The 23,490-nt window shown below is 36.7% G+C and overlaps 3 protein-coding genes, 1 long non-coding RNA gene and 1 pseudogene across 4 annotated transcripts; 3 read left to right on the top strand and 2 right to left on the bottom strand.

Moving 5' to 3' along the window:
• Positions 1 to 848: 848 nt before the first annotated feature.
• On the bottom strand, positions 849 to 9,162 carry LOC147923631 (uncharacterized). The gene is made up of 5 exons (XR_015587170.1): positions 8,984 to 9,162; positions 8,773 to 8,870; positions 2,001 to 2,137; positions 1,865 to 1,915; positions 849 to 1,010 (listed from the first exon to the last, which is right to left on the bottom strand). It is a non-coding gene; the product is annotated as an uncharacterized LOC147923631 (long non-coding RNA).
• LOC104759661 (uncharacterized) lies at positions 3,830 to 8,528 on the top strand (annotated as a pseudogene).
• A 548-nt stretch (positions 9,163 to 9,710) lies between the features above and the next one.
• On the top strand, positions 9,711 to 11,674 carry LOC104757738 (uncharacterized). The gene is made up of 3 exons (XM_010480506.2): positions 9,711 to 10,171; positions 10,553 to 10,680; positions 10,779 to 11,674. The coding sequence occupies exons 1-3, from the start codon at positions 9,946 to 9,948 to the stop codon at positions 11,442 to 11,444; spliced, it is 1,020 nt and encodes a 339-aa protein (XP_010478808.1). The 5' UTR covers positions 9,711 to 9,945; the 3' UTR covers positions 11,445 to 11,674.
• On the bottom strand, positions 11,627 to 14,649 carry LOC104757737 (putative serine/threonine-protein kinase At1g09600). The gene is made up of 7 exons (XM_010480505.3): positions 13,725 to 14,649; positions 13,351 to 13,635; positions 12,942 to 13,259; positions 12,628 to 12,855; positions 12,440 to 12,540; positions 12,058 to 12,355; positions 11,627 to 11,971 (listed from the first exon to the last, which is right to left on the bottom strand). Exons 1-7 carry the CDS (start codon positions 14,163 to 14,165, stop codon positions 11,792 to 11,794), a joined length of 1,851 nt encoding a protein of 616 aa, XP_010478807.2. The 5' UTR covers positions 14,166 to 14,649; the 3' UTR covers positions 11,627 to 11,791.
• A 7,682-nt stretch (positions 14,650 to 22,331) lies between these two features.
• LOC147923630 (uncharacterized) lies at positions 22,332 to 22,943 on the top strand. The gene is made up of 2 exons (XM_087496501.1): positions 22,332 to 22,592; positions 22,674 to 22,943. The coding sequence occupies exons 1-2, from the start codon at positions 22,332 to 22,334 to the stop codon at positions 22,941 to 22,943; spliced, it is 531 nt and encodes a 176-aa protein (XP_087352627.1).
• Positions 22,944 to 23,490: the final 547 nt, after the last annotated feature.

Below are 23,490 nucleotides of genomic sequence, written 5' to 3'. Positions count from 1 at the left end.
CCACTTTCGTTGTTTCTCTCTCTCTCTTTCTTACAATTTTATTATCAGGTATTATTATAATATACTAGACTTAAATACATCTAACTTTTGCTTTACGGTGGATTCTTATATGTTCTTCTATATATGTTTTCAACAGCTTATGTTGACTTACAGTCAAGACACAACCGACTCCACAACACCTTCATCAAAGCGGTTATATGCGCCTGATGTTGAGTCTTCTGATCAAGCTTCCACCTCAAAAAAGTTGCGTACACCGTTGATTGAATTTGAAACAGGAGACAAGGAGTTTCTTTTGAAAGGTGGGACTCTAGATTTTGAAGAGGGAGACAAGAAAGATAAAGTGATACCTAATCAAGAGAAGGTCGTTATGCCTATCTTGGCTATGCCACCTAATGAAGAGAATGTTACTAAGCCTACAGCAGTGAGGCCTAATGAAGAGAAGGTTACTAAGGCTACAGGAGTGATGCCTAAGAAAGAGAATCCCACTAAGGTTGTCGATGAGAAGAAAACCAAACCTGTGGTTGTTAAGATCGAAAAGAAGGAGTGATCCTACTGTCTACACTATGGATTTCAAGTTTATTATTTCTTTTTAGTTTTATTATGTTGTTTAAGACTATCAAAATGTACACCAATTTAGAGGAGTTGAATGGAAGCTGAAATACCAATTGGTGTACATTTCCTGCTTTCTGAAATAATTTTGGTCATGTACCAAATTCCTTTCGGATTTTAATAAAATTGGTGACAGTTTGGTTTAGTTCAACATATGTCTCATTATTAGCTATCTTATTTTTGTATATTAACTGTCAGAATCCAGTTTACATCAGAATCTAACTTTACCAAATTTAAGCTAAACCAAATTAATATTTTAGACGACGCCTCTATATACTATGACATAGTAATCTTCTGCTTAATATATCTAATACAATTTTCTTATGTATTATTTGAAACTTACTTGAATCTATGAGATGAGGCTGTGCACCGGATTACGTTATTCAAAATCACCCAAATATCTGCAACACCAAATCAAAAATCTCTGTATTTAAAATCATAATCAATAATCTCAGTAAAATCAGTATTATATAACCATATATAAGTGATTTATTTATATAAGTGTTTATAAATAAAATCAGTAATCACAATTTATCTACTTTACCATATATATAAGTGATTTGTGTTTTAACATTCTATTCTAGGGTTCTACACCACTATCTTCCCATAGCCGTCTTGGTCTTCAGACATTAGTAAACCTACCATTAGTAAACCTACCACTCAATCATGAAAAACTAGGATCACATAGCCTTCAAAGAGCATAGAGTCAAAATGCCACCTAAAAGATTGAGGGAAGAAGCAACATCTACACCTAAACGATGGAAACCGAAACATGGATCATCAAATATTGTTCCTTCTGTTCCTTTAAAGTCAGTTTTCAAAAGAATCATTGAAGATCTATCCAAAACAAAGAACAAATGTTTAACCTCTGCAAATGCACACAGTGAGGGGATCATTCATCAATCAAGTCAAATCCTCTCACCACAAGGTTAGAACAACCAAATTTCTACTTTCGATGTCAGACAATAAAAATTCTTTATAAATGTTGGCTTTCTCTAACATAATATGTCCATAACATTATTGTAGCAATCACACCTACTAATAGATCTACGAAACGCAAAGCAGACCAAGTTGTGCTGAATGACATAACTAACATACAAGTGGTGGCATCAAGAAGATCTTCACCATATGTGGGTATTGATTCATCGCAAAGTATAGGTACAAAACCAAAAAAAATGAAATTACACTAAGCTCACATTGCACATCTCTAATATTAAAAGAATGAAATTTGCAACAGGTTTATTGGGAACATTACCTAAATCATAGACCAAGGTCAACCAGAATGTTTTGTACTCCCCCATAAGTCCTATACAGAGTATAAATTGTCATTAGTTCTTAAAATAATATACACAGTACGTGAATACTTAATTAGTATTTCAAAATTTTGCTACCTCTTTTGCAGACAATAAATGTACACCAATTCCATCTCAGCTTCCATTCAACTCCTCTAAACTGGTCATAAGGGACATCACCAATATTCATTCGAACTATCAAACGCAAGAACACATTCAAAGAAGAGAAACTCCATCTGAAAAGAAATTATCCAAAGGTTAGTGATAGCATATACTATATTAATTACGAATGAATAAAGATATTAAGGGGCTGTTATTGAATAATGGATTTTAAAAGAATTTAATGTATTTTGGAATCCAGTGTTATTCAATTAGGTATTTAAAAAAGTACATTAAAATCTGCTGTTATTGGATTATGGATTTATTTGATGGATTTTAGAATTCTTTAAAAATACTGTTATTCAATGTCCATTGGATTTGGTGTTATTTTAGATTTCAACGTATTTCACTTCAAAAAGATGAACAAACATAATCCCACATATTTTTCAAGTATTTCAATCTCTTTATCTTTCTCTCTTTTTTCAAAATTGATTCAAGAGATTAATCTAAGAATTAAGAAATAAAATATAGTTATGGCCAAAAGACCACTGTGATCTTTCATTTTAGGGTTTGACACAGTTTGCAGATCCTCAGATCTGATTCTGCCTATCAAATTAACTGTTTACACAATTTCACTGGTTTTTCTTATATCTCTGGTTTCATTTTGATTGAAGATGTTTGTTCCTCTTGTTTTTGTTTCATTTGATTGAAGAACAGGAGAGAAATCACATAGAAAGAAAACCTTAAAAGATTGATTTTCCATCTCAGATCCAAAAAATCAAAACTCTTAACAGCTGAATCAAACAACAAGAGTCTCTAGCAGAGATCTACCACCATAAATCAAGAAGAAACCCCAATCAGATCTCCAACTCAGATCGACAAAACCAGAAAATATTGCCGGGACATATTTTTGTTTTATTTGATATAATTATGAGTAATTTATTTTATTTTTATCTAATTTCAAAAATAATAAAATCTAATGACTTTCAAATCCATTAGTAATGTCATTCAAATCCACTAATAATGACAACAATATCACGTTAAATGAATTAGAAAAGTTTTGAATTCTAAAATCCACTAATAATTGAAATCTATTAAAATCCTTGTTCAATAACACCCCCTAAAGTTCATTGGTGCATTTCAGGAAAACAAATAACAGAACCTGCTTCATGCCTAACACAAAAATATACACAAAAGACCAGCGGGATTCATGACAATGATAGACAGACTTCATTAAATCTTCCCAGAAAAAATTTAAATGATGATTTTAATAATGCATTTCCCGTTCTGTCAATCGAAGGTAATACTTGAATTTTGTTATTCTCTTTAACCCTACTGTGTATATTAATCATCAATGGTTTACTATCAATATATTTTTGATTGCTACAACGTAAAACTTTCGAATCTCAAACCAATATAGGTTCTTTTGACGAATATGATGAAATGGAAGGACACTGCACATATAATTACAGTGGAGACGAAACACAAGCACAAACATATGACTATAGTAGCCAAGAAGATGATGATCAAGAAACTGAGAGTCGAAATGAACCAGCTATTATCAGCTCAATTATAGTGGACGTGGATTCAGAAACCATAGATGATGTGGTTCGGGTGACATCAACCCCCAAAAAGAAGTCCGGGAGAAGAAAACGAGTGGAAACAAAGCCAACGAAGAAGAAAACATCCACATCAGCTAAAAAAATATCAAGCAAAAAACCCCCTAAGACTACAAAAATAGGTACATTATCTTACACTAAACACATTGTTTTTTCTTTTGAAACATATAATTAAAACTAACATTGTGTTCTCAATTGAAACAGATTATCTTGACCATGGTGATCCTACATATACGTGTAAGTTTTGTGGGGCACTAATGTGGTATGATGAGCGCATAAACAAGAGGAGGAATCAAAAGAACCCAATTTTCACTCTTTGTTGTGGACAAGGGAGTGTTAAAATTCCCTTCCTTGCAGAATCACCAGACCTTATCAAGAAGTTGCTCTCATGTGATGATCCACTGAGCAAAAACTATGAGAAACACCAACATATATATAATATGGTGTTTGCAATGACTTCACTTGGTGGGAAAGTTGACAGATCAATACCTAAAGGTAAATGACCAAACATGTTTCGCTTACAAGGACAGAATTACCATTGAATAGGAAGTTTGAAACCAGAAAATGGTGATTATGTAAAGTATTCACAGCTATACATTGCCGATACTGAAAATGAAGTTGATAACAGAGCGACTGTGATTAGGTAAACATATTTTAAACTCGACCTACATTTAAAACTCAACAAATTTCAAACTGTTATCTGATTATATGTTTATTCACTAAAAATTATAGCAAAGGAAAAGGCAACCCTCCAGATGGTGGGAAAAATAACTTGAAGAAGGAAATAATTGAATCCATCATCCAAATGCTCAACACAGTCAATCCTTATGTCCAAAACTTCCGTTCAGCGAAAGATAGGTTTGATTTTAGTACTGATGAACCGTTTCACATGAGAATTGTTTCTGATCGTGTTGGAGTTGATGGAAGAACTTATAGCATGCCTAAAGCATCTGAGGTTGCAGCATTAATACCAGGCGATTTCAGGAAAGAGATGCCATCCAGAGATATAGTTATAGAAGAAAAAAGTTCTGGGCGCCTACAGAGAATCAGTGAAATTCATATATCCTACTTGGCTCTACAGTATCCGTTGATATTCTGTTATGGTGAAGATGAGTGGAGGCCTGGTATAGAAAAAGCTTTCATAGGAATAAACAACCAGAACAAGAATAAATCTATAAGCATGCGACAATGGTTTGCCTTCCGCATTCAGGAAAAGGAAAACGATTGTCAAACACTCATACGTTCTAAGCGATTGTTTCAACAGTTTCTCTGTGATGCTTACACAACTATTGAGACAAATCGGTTATCTTATATAAAGTATAACGTGTCGAAGAAACGTTGTGAGAATTACACCACCATCAAAAATGCGATGGAAACTGGAAACACTAATATGAGTGAGCAGGGCAATCAAATTCTCATCCCATCATCATTCACAGGAGGTTCACGTTACATGGTGCAAAGTTATTATGATGCTATGGCCATATGTAAACACTACGGTTTCCCAGATTTGTTTATTACCTTCACGTGTAATCCAAAGTGGCCAGAGATAACTAGGTATGTCCAGAAAAGAGGGTTGACAGCAGAGGATAGACCAGACATAGTTGCTAGAATTTTCAAAATCAAGCTGGAGTCGCTATTGAAAGATTTGACCGAAAAGCGATTGTTGGGAAAAACAAAGGCTGGTAAGTATTGTAATTATATACTATCACTATCATCTATTTTTGAGTGGGATGAATTAAGTTCTAACTAAAATTGCTATACACTTGCAGCTATGTATACTATAGAATTTCAGAAAAGAGGACTTCCACATGTTCATATTCTTTTATGGATGGATGCAAAAAGTAAGTTTCCAACTGCAGATGACATTGACAGGATCATTTCAGCAGAGATTCCAAATAAAGATGAAGACCCAGAACTTTATGAAGTCATTAAATATTCAATGATTCATGGGCCATGTGGTGCAGCAAACACAAATTCACCATGTATGAAAGACGGGCGGTGTTCTAAACTATTCCCAAAAAAATACGAAGATATAACCAAGGTTGGAAGTGATGGTTATCCTATTTATAGGAGGCGTCGTTCAGAACATTTTGTAGAGAAGGGTGGCATCAAATGTGACAACCGGTATGTGGTACCTTACAATGCTAAATTATCTCTTCGTTATAGAGCTCACATAAACGTGGAGTGGTGCAATCAAAGCAGTTCAATCAAGTATCTTTTTAAGTACATCAATAAGGATCCAGACGGTGTCGCTGTCATTGTGGAGCCGGCTAACAAAACCACTAACGAAGATACTGATATTGGTGGACCAACGGGTCAAACTGAAAAGAATAAAAACGAAATCAAAGATTTCTTTGACTGCAGGTGAGTTTTTGTTATTTCTCTCGCTTTTGCATAAATTTTTTTGTTTTTTTTCAATATTAAACAAGTTTGTGTCATGATTTTGTATGATATAGATACGTCTCGGCATCAGAAGCTATATGGAGGATATTTAAGTTCTCCATCCAGTACAGATCAACCCCTGTCCAGAAGTTATCGTTTCATGTAGAAGGAAAGCAACCAGCATATTATGATGAAGATGAAGAAATAGAGGATGTTTTAGACCGTGTGACTAATCAAGATTCTCAATTCATGGCTTGGATGACTTTGTGTAGGAATAATGCAATTGGAAAAAATGGAAAACCTGCTAGAGAACTCACCTATGTGGAAATTCCCGGATACTTCACTTGGGATGGGACGAATAGGCAATTCTCTAAAAGGAGTCGTGGATTTTCATTGGGTCGGATTCATTATGTGCCCAGAAAACTAGAAGACGAGTATTTTTTGAGAGTATTACTTAATATTGTGAAGGGTCCAACCTGTTTTGATGACATCAAAACCTACAATGGTGTTACCTACAAATCATATAAAGAAACATGTTTTGCCCGTGGGATCATATCTGATGATCAGTTTTGGATTGATAGTCTTACCGATACAAGTTACTGGTGTTTTGGTGATTACTTAAGGAATTTTTTGCAATGCTGATTCTTTTGGACTCTCTATCAAGACCAGAACATGTCTGGGAAGAAACATGGAAGCTTCTATCAGAAGATATTGAAAACAAGAAGAAAGAGGAATATAACAATCCAGGTTTGTGCCATCCAAGTTGTTTTTCTTGGAGTCTTTACCTACTATTGTTTCCAATGGCTGTTTTATTTGTATATTGTCATGTTTTGCAGATCTTACTTTAACTGAAGCAGAATTAAAGAACTATGCATTGCAAGAGATAGAAAAGATAATGCTATCTAATTGAGGTTCTCTGAAAAATATTGGAGACTTTCCACAACCATCCACAGAAGGAATAGATAATACCAACCGCTTAATTGCTGAAGAGATGAGGTACAACCGTGATGAATTACAAGAAAAGCATGACGAATGGATTCAAATGCTCACAGATGAGCAGAAAGGGGTTTATGATAAGATAACTGGCGATGTTTTCAACAATCTTGGTGGAGTTTTTTTTCTATATGGTTTTGGAGGAACAGGAAAAACTTTTAGAAGGTGGCATCCAGTGGCATTGCTTCATTGTTGTTAGAAGGTGGTAGGACTGCACACTCTAGATTTGCCATACCTCTCATAGTTGATGACTATTCTCTATGTAAAATAAAGCCTAATTCAGATTTGGCAAATTTAGTCAAAAAGGCATCTCTTATCATCTGGGACGAAGCACCAATGATGAGCAAGTATTGTTTTGAGTCTTTAGACAGAAGCTTTTCTGACATTATAGGAGACGTTGAGAACAAAGTATTTGCTGGAAAGGTTGTGGTCTTTGGAGGTGATTTCAGACAAGTACTTCCTGTGATTAATGGTGCAGGACGGGCCGAAATAGTCTTATCAGCTCTAAATTCTTCTTATCTATGGGATCACAGTGAAGTTCTAAAGCTGACGAAGAATATGCGTCTACTAAAGAAAAATTTGAGTGTGGAAGAAGCTAAAGAGATCCAAGATTTTTCAGATTGGCTTTTAGACGTGGGTGATGGTAGAATTTCAGAACCTAATGATTGGTGAAGCTATAATTGATATACCAGAAGATTTCTTGATTACAGAAGCAGATAATCCTATTGCAGCTATTACTAGGGAAATCTATGGTGATCCAGCATTGTTGGGAGATAATTGTGAAGCATAATTCTTTCAAAAAGAGCCATTTTAGCACCAACTAATGATGATGTCAATACAATAAACCAGTATATGCTAGAGAAAGTAGATAGTAAGTTTTCTGATTTATACACATAATTTAAAATTTTAACATTTACATCTATAATGTCATACATTGTGAAAACTTATGTTACTAACACACTGTCACGTTAATATGCAGGTGAAGAAATGGTTTATCTAAGTGCTGATAGCATTGACCCAACAAATTTAGACTCTCTAAAAAATCCAGTAATTACATCAGATTTTTTAAACAGCATAAAGCTGTCAGGTTTGCCACATCACAGCCTGTGTTTGAAAGTTGGAGCTCCTGTGATGCTGCTTAGGAACATTGATCCAAAGGGTGGGTTATGCAATGGTACTAGACTTCAGATAACTCAAATGGCGGCACATGTTGTAGAAGCAAGAGTAATAACAGGGGATAGAATTGGTGATATTGTCTTGATTCCACAGATTGTTCTCACACCATCAGACACCAAACTCCCTTTCAAAATGAGGCAACGACAGTTCCCATTATCAGTGGCTTTTCCTATGACTATTAACAAAAGCCAGGGACAATCTCTAGAGCATGTTGGATTATATTTACCAAGACCAGTGTTTTCTCATGGACAACTATATGTTGCGTTATCTAGGGTAACTTCAAAAAAAGGGTTGAAAATCTTAATTGTCAATAAAGAAGGGAAGATCGAGAGGAAGTTTTTCAGAATTTATAGATAGATGTTATGAAAAGGTATGTCTTTGTCACAATTTTAGCATGCCTATACAATGTTATACTGATCAGCAACTAACTATATAATTTCGTATTGTAGGTGTTATCACCCAACATAAATTTTTCCTCTTTTCTTTTACCAGTTTTTCATAAACAGTGTTTCGCATAACTTTTTATTTCCAATTACCCAACAGAAATTTTTTCAACCAATCAAGAAAAACAGTAGATACAAACAAGATGAACTCAAAATTACCTTTATCTCGGTTGTTTTAATAAGACAATTTTGAAGTTTGCTCGAATTATAACCCGTGATGATGATAAGTATAGAATCACGAAGATCTTCTCTATTTCCTGAAATCAGAAGACGTACGGTTTATTGAAGACTGTCTATATGGATTTGAGAAGTTATGTACTAAATACTAAAAAACTATGGATTCCAAAAAGAAATTAAGAACCGATCATACCTGGGTAAAGAGATCGAGTTGCCAACCTTCAATAAATCTCCCACAGACCTCGATTGGTTTCAACAAGTGGCCAAATCAAATCTCTTATCTATCTTAACAAGAATTAGAAGAAGAGAGACGAAATCGTGAAGTGATTTTGTGTAATTCAATCGTTTTTGAAAGAAGACGAATAACTTTGTGTAAAGTTCTTTCTCGCAGATCTAAACGCAAGAAAATCTAATTTCTCTATTTTTTTAACGGTACCATTTTATATTTCTATATCTTACTCTTATTATAATAAATGTTAACATATTAAAATTTACCTGTGGAAAGCTATGGTGTGAGAGTCTTTAATTAATTATCTGCAACATATTTGCTTTAAATTACTTTCTCCATTCCAAAAATTATATTAAGCAAATTTACATTAAAAAAATAAAATATTAGGATACTTCTACATGTATATAGTTCAGTAAATTCATAAATATATATATATATAGTTAGTTATATTAAAAATCCTAAACACATATAATGTATATATATCCAAGTTACATATGTAATTATTTTGAAACTATAACATAACTTTGCCAATTATATAAAAAAATCGTGGAAAACCAATTTAGAAAAAAAACAATTGCCCCGTGGCATAACACGGGGTAGATCCTAATTATAAAATTAAAAAAAAAAAAAAATCATAATATTGTTGTTGGGTTATATCTGTAACCAATTAAAATCCAGGAATTTCGCTAGTAATAACAAAGCATATTCCCTTTTTATTATTATTCTACTTTCGTTGTTTCTCTCTCTCTCTTTCTTACAGTTTTTTTTTTTTTTTTTTTTTTTGGCTTCTCGCAATCTGTTGCCATCAATCACAGATATCTTCAGCTTCTTCTTCTTCTCTCTGGATTTCTAAACATTCTTCTTCTTCTTTTCTCATCATATCGCTTCTTTTAACTAAAACAACACTTCTTCACTCTCTTATCGGAATGGATCTATGGACCCTTGACGTTGCGATCCGAAACCCTCTCTTCTCCTCTTCCCTTAAATCATTACCGATCCCTGAGAAATCATCATCATCTATTTCCGGGAAACTCGGTGAATTCGACTTTAGGTTCCTGAAGCGTAATTATAAGGTTTCTTCTTCTCCGTATCGTTCTTTGGTTGTTAGAGCTACCTCTAAGAAGAGTAACGACGATTCTTCTCCTTCTTCTGGTATGTGCCTTCTTCTTCTTGCATGTGTTAAATTACATAATACTACTAGTCTTTCTTGATTTCGTTTACCGAATTAAGCAAATTAATCAAATTACGATTCGATCAAAAATTAGTATCTCTGTGTTTCTCGATCTGATACTGTAACTAACTTATTTGGATCTTTCATATATAACAAAAGCTTTTGCGTTCCAATGGTTACATTGACTTAGCTTATTTCCTTGACACTAGTATTACTAAACTTAATATGTTGGTTTGGACATCTGAGATATTCGAATGAGATTTGTTATTTGCTTTGGTTATGCTTGTGAGGATCGTCGATATTGAAGGAAGTGGTCTTTTCTGATTCTTAACGATTGTGGAGCTGTTTTTGTTATCCTGAAGGAGATGCTTCTCAGGAGAACAAGTCTTCTTATAATGGAAGCAAATCAGGCGACTCCGCGGCTGCGAAATCGTTTGGTTTAAGTACGGATTGGAGAGAGTTCAGAGCAAACTTGTTTATGAAAGAACAGGTAATAATAGGCTTCTCCTCTAGATGAAGTTTGGCGTCGTTCTTGAGTAACTTATATAGTATAAGACAATAGGGTTTATGCTTTGAATGATGTTACAGGAAGAAAAGGCTGAAGCTGAGGGTCATAAAGCAGCTACAATATCTCATGAATCGGAACAGATAGGCTTGAAATGGGCACATCCGATTCCTTTTCCTGAGACTGGTTGTGTTCTAGTTGCTACAGAGAAGCTAGATGGTTATAGAACATTTGCGAGAACTGTTGTGCTTCTTCTTAGAGCAGGAACTAGACATCCACAAGAAGGACCGTTTGGAGTTGTTATCAACCGTCCCCTTCACAAAAACATCAAACACATGAAATCGACTAAAACCGAACTCGCTACCACGTTTTCAGAATGTTCCTTGTACTTTGGTGGACCTCTTGAAGCAAGCATGTTTCTTTTGAAAACTGGCGATAAAACCAAGATACCTGGTTTTGAACAAGTCATGCCTGGCTTAAACTTTGGTACTCGGAACAGCTTAGATGAAGCTGCAGTACTTGTAAAGAAGGGAGTTCTTAAGCCACATGACTTTAGATTCTTTGTTGGTTATGCCGGTTGGCAGCTAGATCAGCTCAGAGAAGAGATCGAATCAGATTACTGGCATGTTGCTGCGTGCAGCTCAGATTTAATATGCGGGGCTTCGTCGGAAAACTTGTGGGAAGAGATTTTACAGTTAATGGGCGGTCAATACTCCGAGCTTAGCCGGAAACCCAAGCTCGATATCTAGACTTTTATGAATTTGATGCTAGTTTTCTAAGAGAACTTGAGGTTTCTATAGCTTATATATATATTTTCTCTATTAAGCCAATTTGTATAGCTTACTTCATTGGCTTGTATGTGAGAATAATGCACTTCTATGCAATTTATAAAGATTTGCTTTCTCTAAACCCCTATTATGTATTCTGCTAATAGCTAAAGAACATCTATATCTAATAAATTGAAGCAGTTTGTTCTACATATACACATTTTTGTTTGATTCCCCTAACCAAAAGAAAAGAGCAGAGCATGAAACAGAGGTTGCTATGTGCAAAAAGACCACTACAAGTCCTGAAATCGTCTAAGTTTCATACTTCACTAAGCACATGCTTTGACAGAGAAATCTTTCTTCTTCTTTGTTGCAGTTTTCTCAAGGCGGGACTTCCGTACAGCTTCTTGGATTCGTCTCTCGTGATCTTTCATCATGTCTTCAATGTTACCACCAGGAGGCATCAAAGGACCTGAACAGTGCATTCTGTTCTTCTTTCGCATGTATGTCTGAAACCACACATTAGGAAACATCTTAGAGTCCATTATATAAAGTGAGAAGAGAGTTTAAGAGTTGTTGAATCAACTTTAGTTACCTTTGTGGGTTGTTGTTTTGAAACTACATTCTCCTTTTGAGAAGAACTAGCTAAGTAGTCTTCCATTGTAACAGGCACGTTGTTGGACCGGCTAGCCTTCACCTCACCTACATTGCTCCTAGAGCTTGGATGGATCACTGAATTGGTACCCGAAAAGCGTTTTTCTTTCTTGAACGCTGGGGTGTTGATTGAGACATTTGAATGCCCTGAAGCAATGAAATCTGGTGTTACTTTGGAGTCTCTTGAACCTCGTCTAACAGATTCGTGTCCACGCCACTTCACAGCTTCAGCTTTTTTCCTGACATTTTCAAAATGAAAAGTGTAGTTAGGAATCACGCCTGCATCATTTGTACACGAATATGCGTTCTCCTTGGGTACTGACCTTTTCGATTCTTCATCCCGAACCTTGGCATCAAGTTCCTTGCTTGGCGGATACTTAGGCAAACTTGATATGTGACAAGGGAGAGGCTCCGTTGTAAAAAACTGGAGATGTAAATGAGACAATCATTTATTAGTATTCTCCGGGAGGTTGATCAAGAATGTTAATGAAGAAAAAGAAAGCTACTATACCTCACTCAGTAGAGTAGAAGACGCTGACCATCTTTTCTCTGGTTCTACAGATAGAAGCTTGTCAAGAAGAGCAAGAGAAGAAGGTGGTAAATTCTTGAACGTCTCTAGAAGGACTCGCGTATAAGGCTGCTGCGGTTTGTAACTTGTTGCCTGTGGGAACTTTGTCGTTTCCCAAAACTCTTCAGATGGCGAACCGCACAGCTTAAAGATCTTATGCATTTGCTCCACCTTGAAGAACATTTTCCGATTATGAAGATCAGTTGGAAATCAAATGGAACTATATAGGCTAAGGCAGTACGGATTCGAAAACTCACCTCTGTTCTTCCCGGCATGATTGGTTTACCTACAAAGAGTTCTGCTAGAATGCAACCAACGCTCCAGAGATCAATGGCCGGTCCATACGCTGTAGATCCCAGTAGAAGCTCAGGGGCTCTATACCACAAGGTGACCACACGGCTAGTCAGCGGTTGATCTTGATCTGGATGATAAAAACTCGCTAGACCGAAATCTCCAATCTTGAGGACTCCATCATTATTTACCAAAAGGTTTGAACCCTTAATGTCACGGTGCAAGATTCCACGGCTATGGCAGTGTTCAAGTCCATATAGCAGTTGCTTCATATAACACTTGATCTAAACAAAACAAAAAACACAAGGGAGTTGATTGATAGGCCAGAGAAAACACAACAAGGTGATTCGACGAAGCAAGCTTTTTAAAAGTTACCTCTGGCTCAGTAAATTTGACACCAGGCCTAAGAGCAAGACCCGAAAGATCATGCTCCATGTACTCAAACACAAGATGCAAGCTACCTGATAGCTTGGAAGTGACAAGACACTGAAGCTTCATAACATTTGGATGGTCTAGTTTCCGTAAAATGTTGATTTCTCTAGCCATGAACCTAACACTTTCCGGATCCATATTAGCAAATCTCACCTTCTTCATTGCCACTATTTTCCCCGTCTCAAGATCCCTAGCTTTATACACAATACTGTAAGTCCCTTGTCCAATCTGCAAACACAATGTCCATATATATCATTACAATCCACTAAACCACTCCAATGTATGATCTACACATATCAAAATTGAAAGAGACTAACTTTGTCAAGCTTCTCAAAGGAATCAGCACGTCTTGGAACCCAACCTTTAATGGCTTCACCAGCAACAGAGGTTAACCAATAAGGCCAACCAGCTGCAATAAGCTCTGCCTCAGCGCTACGTGGAACATTAGAAATGACCAACCCACCTCCTTTGCCATTATCTGAAACTCTCCTTCCTCGATTAGAAGACCTTGAAGGTCTCTCTACAATAATCGTCTTACCATCATGACTATCATCAATAGGAACAATCAAACCACTCGCTCTTCTTCCACCACCAGAGCTTCCATCTACAGCTTTATGTGAAAAATCGTCTTTATTCGAAGGCAGAGGAGCAATCAATTGAACAGAAGAAGATTTGTTCCAATACTCATTTGCTTTCTCACGTTGATAAGCAACATCTTCTTCATCTTCTGCTGCTCCTTTTGAACAAATGCAGCCCATAATAAAACCTGCCTTGTTCCACAATCTACCAACTTTGTAACGATTCAACGCATGGTCTTATGCGTCAAACCAAATCTTTATATATCCTGATTGATCCCTAAGCATCAAAACCCAGGAATCTTCAGGTCTTTCACAGATGTTTATTGCAAAATCTCGGCTTTATTGAAGGCAGAAACCAAAAGGGTTTCTTCTAAACCCCAAAAAGATTGTGATTTCTTGAACAAACGCAACAAGAGTTTCTACGGTTCAAGCAACCAAAAAAAAAAGTTTTTGTGAGTACTGCAAAGATTGAGAGAGAATGGGGGGTTTGCAGCAGAAAACGGAAAATGCGGGGGAAAATAAGGAAAAGAAAGATTGTGAATAAGAGAAATGGAAAGAAGAATGAAGAGAGAGATATGGTTTGTTTAATGAGTAAAATCTGGAGAGCGCTTGATTCTTGGGACAACACAGATCACAAAGTCACAATAAAGAATTGTTCTTTCTCTCTTTCTCTTTCTTTAGAAATAGTCCTCAAAAACCGTTTTGCATGAGAATTTATATCCTTACCATTAATGTGTTCTTTGCCTTGTAATAGATTCTATTACCAAGGATATAAAGATTCTTCATATTGCCAACCATATAAAGATTCTTCTTATTGCATATGAAGATTATAATATATCAAAATATTTAATCATTTTTGTTTTCAGCAAAAATGATTTATATTAATGAATTGTGAAAGTCATTACACAAATAGCTTGTTAGCCAAGTTGGAGGAATCAATTGTTCAAAATAAAAATTACTAGATGTACAACCATGTTTTGCTAAATTATGAGCAACTGAATTACAATCTCTTGGTGAGTAGACAAAGTGACAACTCTGCATCTGTGAGGCCCAATATTTGATGTCGAGAGTGATGCTTTTTATAGATTGATCAAATGACTTGTTATTTAGCATTTTTGTAAGCGTTCCATTATCCCCTTCAAATATCATTGAGGTGAAACCCCTGATCCATGTTTGTTGCAGTGCAACTAAAAGAGCCTTGGTTTCCGCTTCTAGAGGAGACATAGTGTATCCAATGATGGTAGCTCCCCAGCCATGAGTACTTCCTAGATGATCTCGTAATACCCATCCACATTTTGATTGATGTGTAAGAGGATCAAATGATGTATCATAATTACATATTATAATACCATGGGGTGGTCATGTCCATGTTTTCCTTCTACATTGTGTTCCCTCTTGTACTTGTTTGTTAGACAAATGATGTACTTGTTGGCACCATTCACGCATATCCGATCGTGCTCGTATGACAAGCGTATTTGGATTTTCCTATAAACCTTCAAAAATGAACTTATTTCGAGATTTCCAAAGATGCCATAATATCCAAAAAGGAAGGAACTTGAGGTTAGATGGCGTATTGTTGTTCTCATAAAACTCAAAAATAGATGTCAATAGAGTGTCAGTGTCTAAGTTAGAGTAATATAAGAAATCAGCCTGTATATTGGTTTGTTGCCAAATGGAAGCAGCATAGGGGCATAAAACCAGTATGTGTTCTATCGTTTCATCATTCTGGAAGCACCTTGGGCATATTGGATCTAAATTCATTCCTCTTGTCGTTAATCTTGTCAATGATGGTAGTGCTTTCGATAAGGCTCTCCATAAAAAGTGTTTCAGTTTTGGCATAATATTAATATGCCAAATCTTTTGTTTCAAGGATATTGATCCATGCGGTCTTGGAGGCAGATTGTTTGATTCGGTGACATTATTCCTTGCTAACCAGTAGCCCGATTTTACTGTATACTCACCTGTCTTTGTATAATGCCAAACTATTTTATATGGAGGATCATTATGGGGTAGATAAATTTTATTGATGTGTTCCTGATCTTCCTCTACAAAATGAGAACCTATTTTTTCTGCGTCCCAACAATTGAATGTTCCCCATGATACCATTAGGTCCCTTACGCAGGCATTGCTCTCTATAGATGCACTATAAATTGGCTTTGGTGGGTTTGTAATTGTAACATTGTCAAGATTTATGCGTACAGATTCACCATTTCCTACTTGATATCTATATCCTTCTTTTATGAGTTTGAGTCCCTCTAAAATAGAGGCCCAGCCGTAAGATTGGTTTGCTCTCTGTTTAGCATCAAGTATATTATCATCTTTGTAATATCTTGCCTTAAAAATCCGAGCAAATAAAGAATTAGGATATTGTATTAATCGCCATGCTTGTTTTGCAAGCAAGGCATCATTAAATTTTGTCAAGTCTTTAAAGCCTAGACCACCTTCTTTTTTCGTGTATTGCAGATGCTTCCATGGTATCCATGAGATGCCTCTATCCTGATTTCCTTTCTCCCACCAGAATTTTTGTAGTATTGATTCAATCTCACTAATAATTCCCATAGGTATTTTGAAACAGGACATAGAAAAAACCGGTAGAGCCATAGCAACAGATTTAATTAAAATCTCCTTTCCAGCTTGTGATAGAAATCGACCGCGCCAAGAAGATGTTTGTTCTCGTACTTTGTCTATAATGTATTGGAACATCTCAATCTTTCTTTTATCAAACTGTTCTGGTAATCCTAAATACTTACCTCCACCACCATGGTTTGGTATTTGAAGAATAAATTTCAATCTATTTTGTAGTTGTCCTGGAACGCGAGAACCAAACGTGATTAGCGATTTACTGGTGTTTATTTTTTGGCCAGAATAGAATTCATAGACTTCAAATGCCTCCTTAATTGCTCTGCAGTTCCTAGCATTTGCTTGACAAAAATAAAGAGAGTCATCCGCAAACTGTAAATGTGTAATTGGTGGTACTCCATTCCTTATGAGTACACCTCTGATATCTTCATCTGCTTCCCTTGTTTTGATTAAATGACTCATAATATCAGCACAAAGAATGAATAAATATGGTGATAGGGGGTCTCCCTGTCGTATGCCTCTCTCTGGAACAATCATGCCATATGGAGTTCCATTAACAAGAACAGAATAACTAACTGATCGTACTGAAGCCATTATCCAGTCAATCCATTTGGTTGAAAAACCAAATAAGTGCATTGTTACTTCTAAAAAATTCCACTCAACCCTGTCATAAGCTTTAGTGACATCAGTTTTGATTGCCATGTAGTTTTGTGAGACCCGCTTCCTAGTCTTTAAAGAATGCATCACCTCATGGGCGATCATGATATTATCTGTTACTAATCTCCCAGGGATGAAAGCTGCTTGCGTATCAGAAACTGTGGAGTTTAAGTGTTTTTTGAGCCTGTTTACTAGACACTTAAAGATGATTTTATACAAAACATTGCAAAGAGCAATAGGCCTATACTCCGAAAGCATTGTGGGTTCAGTAACCTTAGGGATTAAGCAAATATTGGTATGGTTTATTCCTGTTTTCATGTAAGCAGTCTCAAAGAATTCTTTAACCTCTGCACATACATCCCGACCAATGATGTTCCAATAATGTTTATAGAATCTTGCTGTTAGTCCATCTGGTCCAGGGGCTCGGCCATCACCAATATATGAGACTGCATCATATATTTCTTCATTTGTGAAAACCCGTGTTAGATCATCGTTTATATCTTGCGTGACAGTTGAAGGGAAGTCACCAAAATCAATAGGTGAAACCGGGATTCGACTTGAAGTGTAGACCTCTGAGAAATAATGTTGTGCATGATCTCCGATATATTTATCCCCTTCAAAAACATTATTTTGTAAATCTTCAAGTCGGGATATATAGTTCTTGGCGTTCCTAGTTTTTGTGGTGGCATGAAAGTAACTTGTATTGCGATCACCACAATGTAACCAACGATTCCTGCTTTTCGTATGCCAATAGAGTTCTTCATCTTGGTAAGCTTTAGTTAATGCATCTTGCAATCGTGGTATGTGACGTCTGTGACCTCTGTTTGTGCTCTCCATGGCTAAATGTAGCTCTTTTTGCAGAGTTTCAATCCTCTTTGCTGAATTTATGTTTTCTCTATGTTTCCCTTTTGACATTGATCGTCGACAGCTTGTTATTTGGTCACAGATTGTATAATAATTATTTGTTTTACATGAATTCCACCCTTTTTCACTATATTTGCAAAATCTTTAACCTCTGTTAGTCTTTTATCAAAACGGAAGGGTTTGGTTGGCATTCGGTGTAGTGCCCTGATTGTTGTAAGGATTGGTTTATGGTCTGAACCATTAAATTCTAAAAATTCAGCCTCTGCATTGGGATATGATGAGGTCCACTCTGAGTTCACCATAGCTCTATCTAGACAGCATTTGATCGTGTACTGATGTCTCTCACCCACCCATGAAAACCTGTCGCCTTTGTGTTTTAAATCGGTTAAGTCACAAACTGATAACATGTGATTGAATCTCCTGAACGTCCAGTCTTCTCTAGGAGGGCCTCCGATCTTCTCCCTGATATTAGTTATTTCATTGAAATCACCAGACAATAACCAAGGGCACTCTCTAGTTGTTCCTATAGTTTCTAATAAGCTCCATAAATGATGTCTCTGGCTTGGAACAGGGTGACCATAAACACCAGAAAAATAGAAATCATTATTATTATGTTTGATGTGAGTATCAATGATACGATCATCTTGGTACAAGGTGATAAAGCAACATTATCTATCCACATCATGGCTAAACCACCACTCCGACCACGGGGGGGGGTTGAGTTACAACATTATTAAATCCTAATACATAAGCAAAGTCATAAACAATAGAACAAGAGTTTAGAGTTTCACACAAGAAAAGAACATGAGGTTGTAAAATACGACATAAACGTTTTAATCTACATTGATTCAGCGGCAAGCAGATGCCCTGACAGTTCCAGGAGACGACTCTCATGGAGGCGTTGGGGGAACCGGCCCCCCTGCGGCTCCATTTGTCATCTGACCGCTGCAGGACCCCTCGGATTCCACTCTTCCTCGTTTCTTGATCTGGCATAGGACCGCCAAATCTTCTTGAGCTTTGCATTGCTGATAGTAGAGTTCCACGTCCGACTTCTTCCTCTTATTTACATTGCCAATTGCTATCTCACAAGCCATAACGTCCGAAGCTTCACCATTTGATGCAATGTCCTTACCCTTATTAAACTTCATCAGTAGATAACGAAGTCTCTCCGCAGTTAAGTCAGTATCTTCAAAGACACTTGGAGAAGAGGATCCATCTGATTCTGTTATCAAGAACTCCTTTGACTGACTCATCTTTTGGAGTCCAGGAATATAACCGTCTGGTGCTATTGTCTGGAGGGTGTTTGTTGGAGATTCGAACATGTTAGTGGTGTAGTTGTGATCGTGATCATGATCATCAGGGTCATTGTCACTCGGTCCGTCATCATGTGCAGGGTCATCATTTGGTGGATCATCATTAGGGAAATCATCATGGTTCAGAGGACAATCCTTAGCGTCATGGTTGAGCATACCATATTTTGAACAGAAATTCTTCAGACGCTCATATCGAAACTTTAGCACTGTGTTTTCTCCTCCAGCGAATTGAAAATTCCTCTGTAATCTTAGAGGCAAGTCTACATTCCAATTAACACAAATCCTAGCAAACTCTACCAGATTTCCATTCTCATCAAAATTAACATCCACAAGAGGGCCTATTCTCCTGCCAATGTAATTGACCATAGCGGATGTGAGATATTGTACCGGTATGTCACGTACCTGGATCCAGAAAGGGATGAACTTCAATTCTTCATCTGAGATGTTGGGGTACCATCGGTGATCGGTGAGCGGTTATCATCCAGTCATTGAATGCCCATGGACCGCGACGAAGCACCAGGTTCAATGTTTCCTCTGTTTTGAAGATGAAAAGAACTTTGCCATTCCCCAGGATACGACCACGGCACGAATCCGAGAAACCCCAGATTTTGGGCATCTGACTTGTAATAGCACGAAGATTCTGTTTCTTTGGATTGAGAATAGTGACAATCAAAGAGAAACGATTCGCATTGACTGCGTTACCACACAGTTCTGGTGGAAGGGGGATTGGGGCATCATTGATACCCAAATCGAGATTCTGTATATTCTTACAGATGTAATCACTCATAATTCTTGGTCGGAAGAAGAAAAGGATGGATGAGAGGGGAATTGGTTGTGGAAATTGCTTCATGTGTAGTCGATATTTATAAGGTCGTTGCCATGGCGGTTTTCCCGAGCAGTTATCAAACGAGAAAAACGGGAAAAACTGTTACCAATTAACTGTAACAGATTAAAACCGCCAAAACAATTCCCATGAAAAGATTTGTTTGTCAGAAGGAAACTCCAAATCGGAGAAGGAGGAGGGCGAATTCCTAGAAGAGAATCGCCCAGAAAATCGCCATCAGAGCGAAAAGATGCCATCACCTTAACTTTTAAAGAAACGTGGTCAAAATATTTTATCATTATTTAGACGAAATATAAATGAAAATTTTCTTTCCATTCAAAAATACAATAAATTCTATTAAATGAAACTACATCTGATTTGTGCACATCTAAGTTACACTATCACATAGAATTTTTTTTTTTTATGTGTTAAAATAATAAAATAAACTGAGATTATGTGTTAGAGTTTGATAGAACAATATATATTAATTTATAATTAATATATGGGCAATTGACAAAAATAGCACCATTTTAAGTTTTTCTTCTACAATTAGCACTGTTTTCAAATGTTCCAAAAGTAGCACAAAATTATATCTTAAAACAATATCAAAGTCCAGATCGTAATATTGCAACCACCGCCTATTCTCTCTCACTCTTCCTTCTCTCCGTCCAAACCTAACCGATGATTGTGTTCCACCGATGAACCCAATGGGATCTGAATCGAAGGTGATTCATGAAGTTAATTGAAGTCAGTGATTGAGACACCGCAGAGGAGCCCAAGCATCGATAATATTCAATTCGGATGAATTTAATTCATGTAAAAGTTGCATAATCGATGGGAGAGGAGAAGAGGAAGTTTGGTTTTTTGGTGCTAGGTCTTTTCTTTTCTATTGTCTGTTTCATTCTTCTATTTATCACCCTCCATTGCCACAATCCTCTACACTTTTGTTTGATGTGAGTCTTGGTTTTAGAGCTTTCTCTAGTGGTAGTTCCGATGTTAGTGATGGTGAAATTGAATCTGAAGATTATAATGATGTTATTGATGAAATTGGGGTCAGTGGTGTTGAATCGAGTACTAATCCCGAGGAAGTAGATAATGATCTGATCAAAGTGGTTTTAGAACAGTTTTGACATACTCAGAAACCTGCAATTATGTTCTTTTGTTGGGCTTAGCTCATGATTCAAGAACCTGCAATTTTTATGTTGTATTATCTGTTGGGCTGCATAGAAATTCAGTGATGAGTATTATAGCAAAGACTAGACAGTTTGATGGGTTTGGTTCTTGAAGAGATGGGTAGCTAAATGTCTAGGATCTATTTTAAACCATGTAACTCTTGTTCTATTTTGTTTTTTCTTGTGACGAAATTTATTGAATTGATGAGAAAAGGAACACATGAGGCTGCAATTGCTTGCTTGAGGATTTGTGTTGCTTCTTGTGCTTTGATGCTTACTTGGTACTGGAAAATTTCATCCTTTCTTATTAGGGAAATTACCTAGAATATTACATAAAAGTATGTTTATTACTAGACTAACACGTTGAGATTTCTGTCTTACTAGAATAACACATAAAAGTTTGCAAATTACTTCTATACCTGAGTTGTGTGTTTTATTACGTTTTATGTCATTCTCTTTTAAAACGAAGATCTTAAAAGGGGAAAATAAAAAGATCATAAACCTAAGTCGATCCCTTGAATCTTTGTGTTGTTTGTCTTACAATAGTTGGGTTGAGATCGGCTATTTTTAGATAGCTTGCGGCGTGAAAAGAATCTGTGTGGAGGACGTTTGGCTGGAGGACCACTGACGGCGAGTTGACGGCGAGGTGGTTTGAAGTACAGGAGGAGGGAAATATAGCGATTTGCTCTGAGGTAAATTTCTATATCGTGGTTTAGTCTCTATTGCTTACTGTTTTCTAAGATTTCGAGTATTACATAGTAGGCCTTGTATTTTGTGGAAGGTAATTTCTGATGAAATTCATGTTAGTTTTCTGTATGTTGTTGAGCTCTGTTTTCGGAAGATATTTGTGTGGCTTCATGTTGCTTCGTTGCTAATCTAAGCAACAGATGTTTTGTGATATTGAATTAATAACAAAACTAAAGCTTCTGTCGTAGATATGGGGTCAAGCAAGAGGTATCCAAGTAGGTTGTATGGGGTTGGTAATTTTCCACTCCCGATGAGAAGCATGCACCACGATTGTAGTTTGTCCAATCTTGCTGGTTTGAAAGTCTTAGTTGGTGATGAGGTGTACGACAAAATAAGAAAGAATTCGCAGCTGGGAGTTCTATTGGATCTAGCGGAATCTGACTACCTATTTTGTGGGAAGACCATTCATTATCTATTGTCCAATCAATTGGCAATAAACATTCCATCGGAGGTATGGTTTTTGGTTGGAGGAAAGCCGCCGAGGTTCTCTCTATATGAATATGAAGAAATTAGTGGTTTGAATTGTGAGAAGATTGATGAAACAGAGTTTGAAGTCGATCATACACTTTTATGGGCGGCTTTAAAGGTGAAAACTTTTAATGGACCCAACTGGGAGGAGCTAGTTGACGGTTTGAGAAGCTGCTGTGGGTGGTATGATGAAATGAAGACGCAGATTGTTCGGTTGTATCTTGTTCATGTTGGAGTGCTTGGTTTATCAAGGAACAGTCGGATACCTCTGGAATACGCTAAAAGGGCGTTGAATGAAGAAGCATTTGAGAGTTTTCAATGGGGTAGGGAATAAGCTAAAATATTATACATTCCATCAAAGTCCTTGGGTTACCTAACAATGCTTATACCCTCCATGGATGTGTCCATGTATTGCTGATATGGGCATTTGAGAGCATCAAGGTGCTGGGGGCTAGCTACGGGAATGTAAGAGAAGGTGTATATTTGCCTCTGTTAAGGTGGAGAGGAGGGAGGCCAAGGAAGGATATCGAAGCCTTCATATCCGGGAGCAAACTCCTTAATAATGGGGAGGTATGCCTTCAATTTACGTATACATTATTTGTCTGCATTTTTTCTTTGAGATAGAATATTAAAAGTTATGGTATCTGAAATGCAGCTTCAGGTGAAGCATTTAGTACCTAAACCTTTGGAGTTCATATATCCAGATTGGCCAGGACAATATCTGTGTATGGTGTAGGGGAAGGTTTGAAGAAGAAACTGGATAATCTGCTGTTAGACGTGATCAATGGCGAAGTGGATGAAAGAGAATGGGATTGTGTAAAAAAAAGGAAGGGGGAACATACGAAGAAGAGGGAGAGGAGGCAACATGTTGCAGGGGTAAG

Source organism: Camelina sativa, chromosome 17 (genome assembly GCF_030686135.1).
Source record: "Camelina sativa cultivar CO46 ecotype springtype chromosome 17, ASM3068613v1".
NCBI lineage: Eukaryota > Viridiplantae > Streptophyta > Magnoliopsida > Brassicales > Brassicaceae > Camelina > Camelina sativa.
This window is presented reverse-complemented; position numbering and strand designations above follow the sequence as displayed.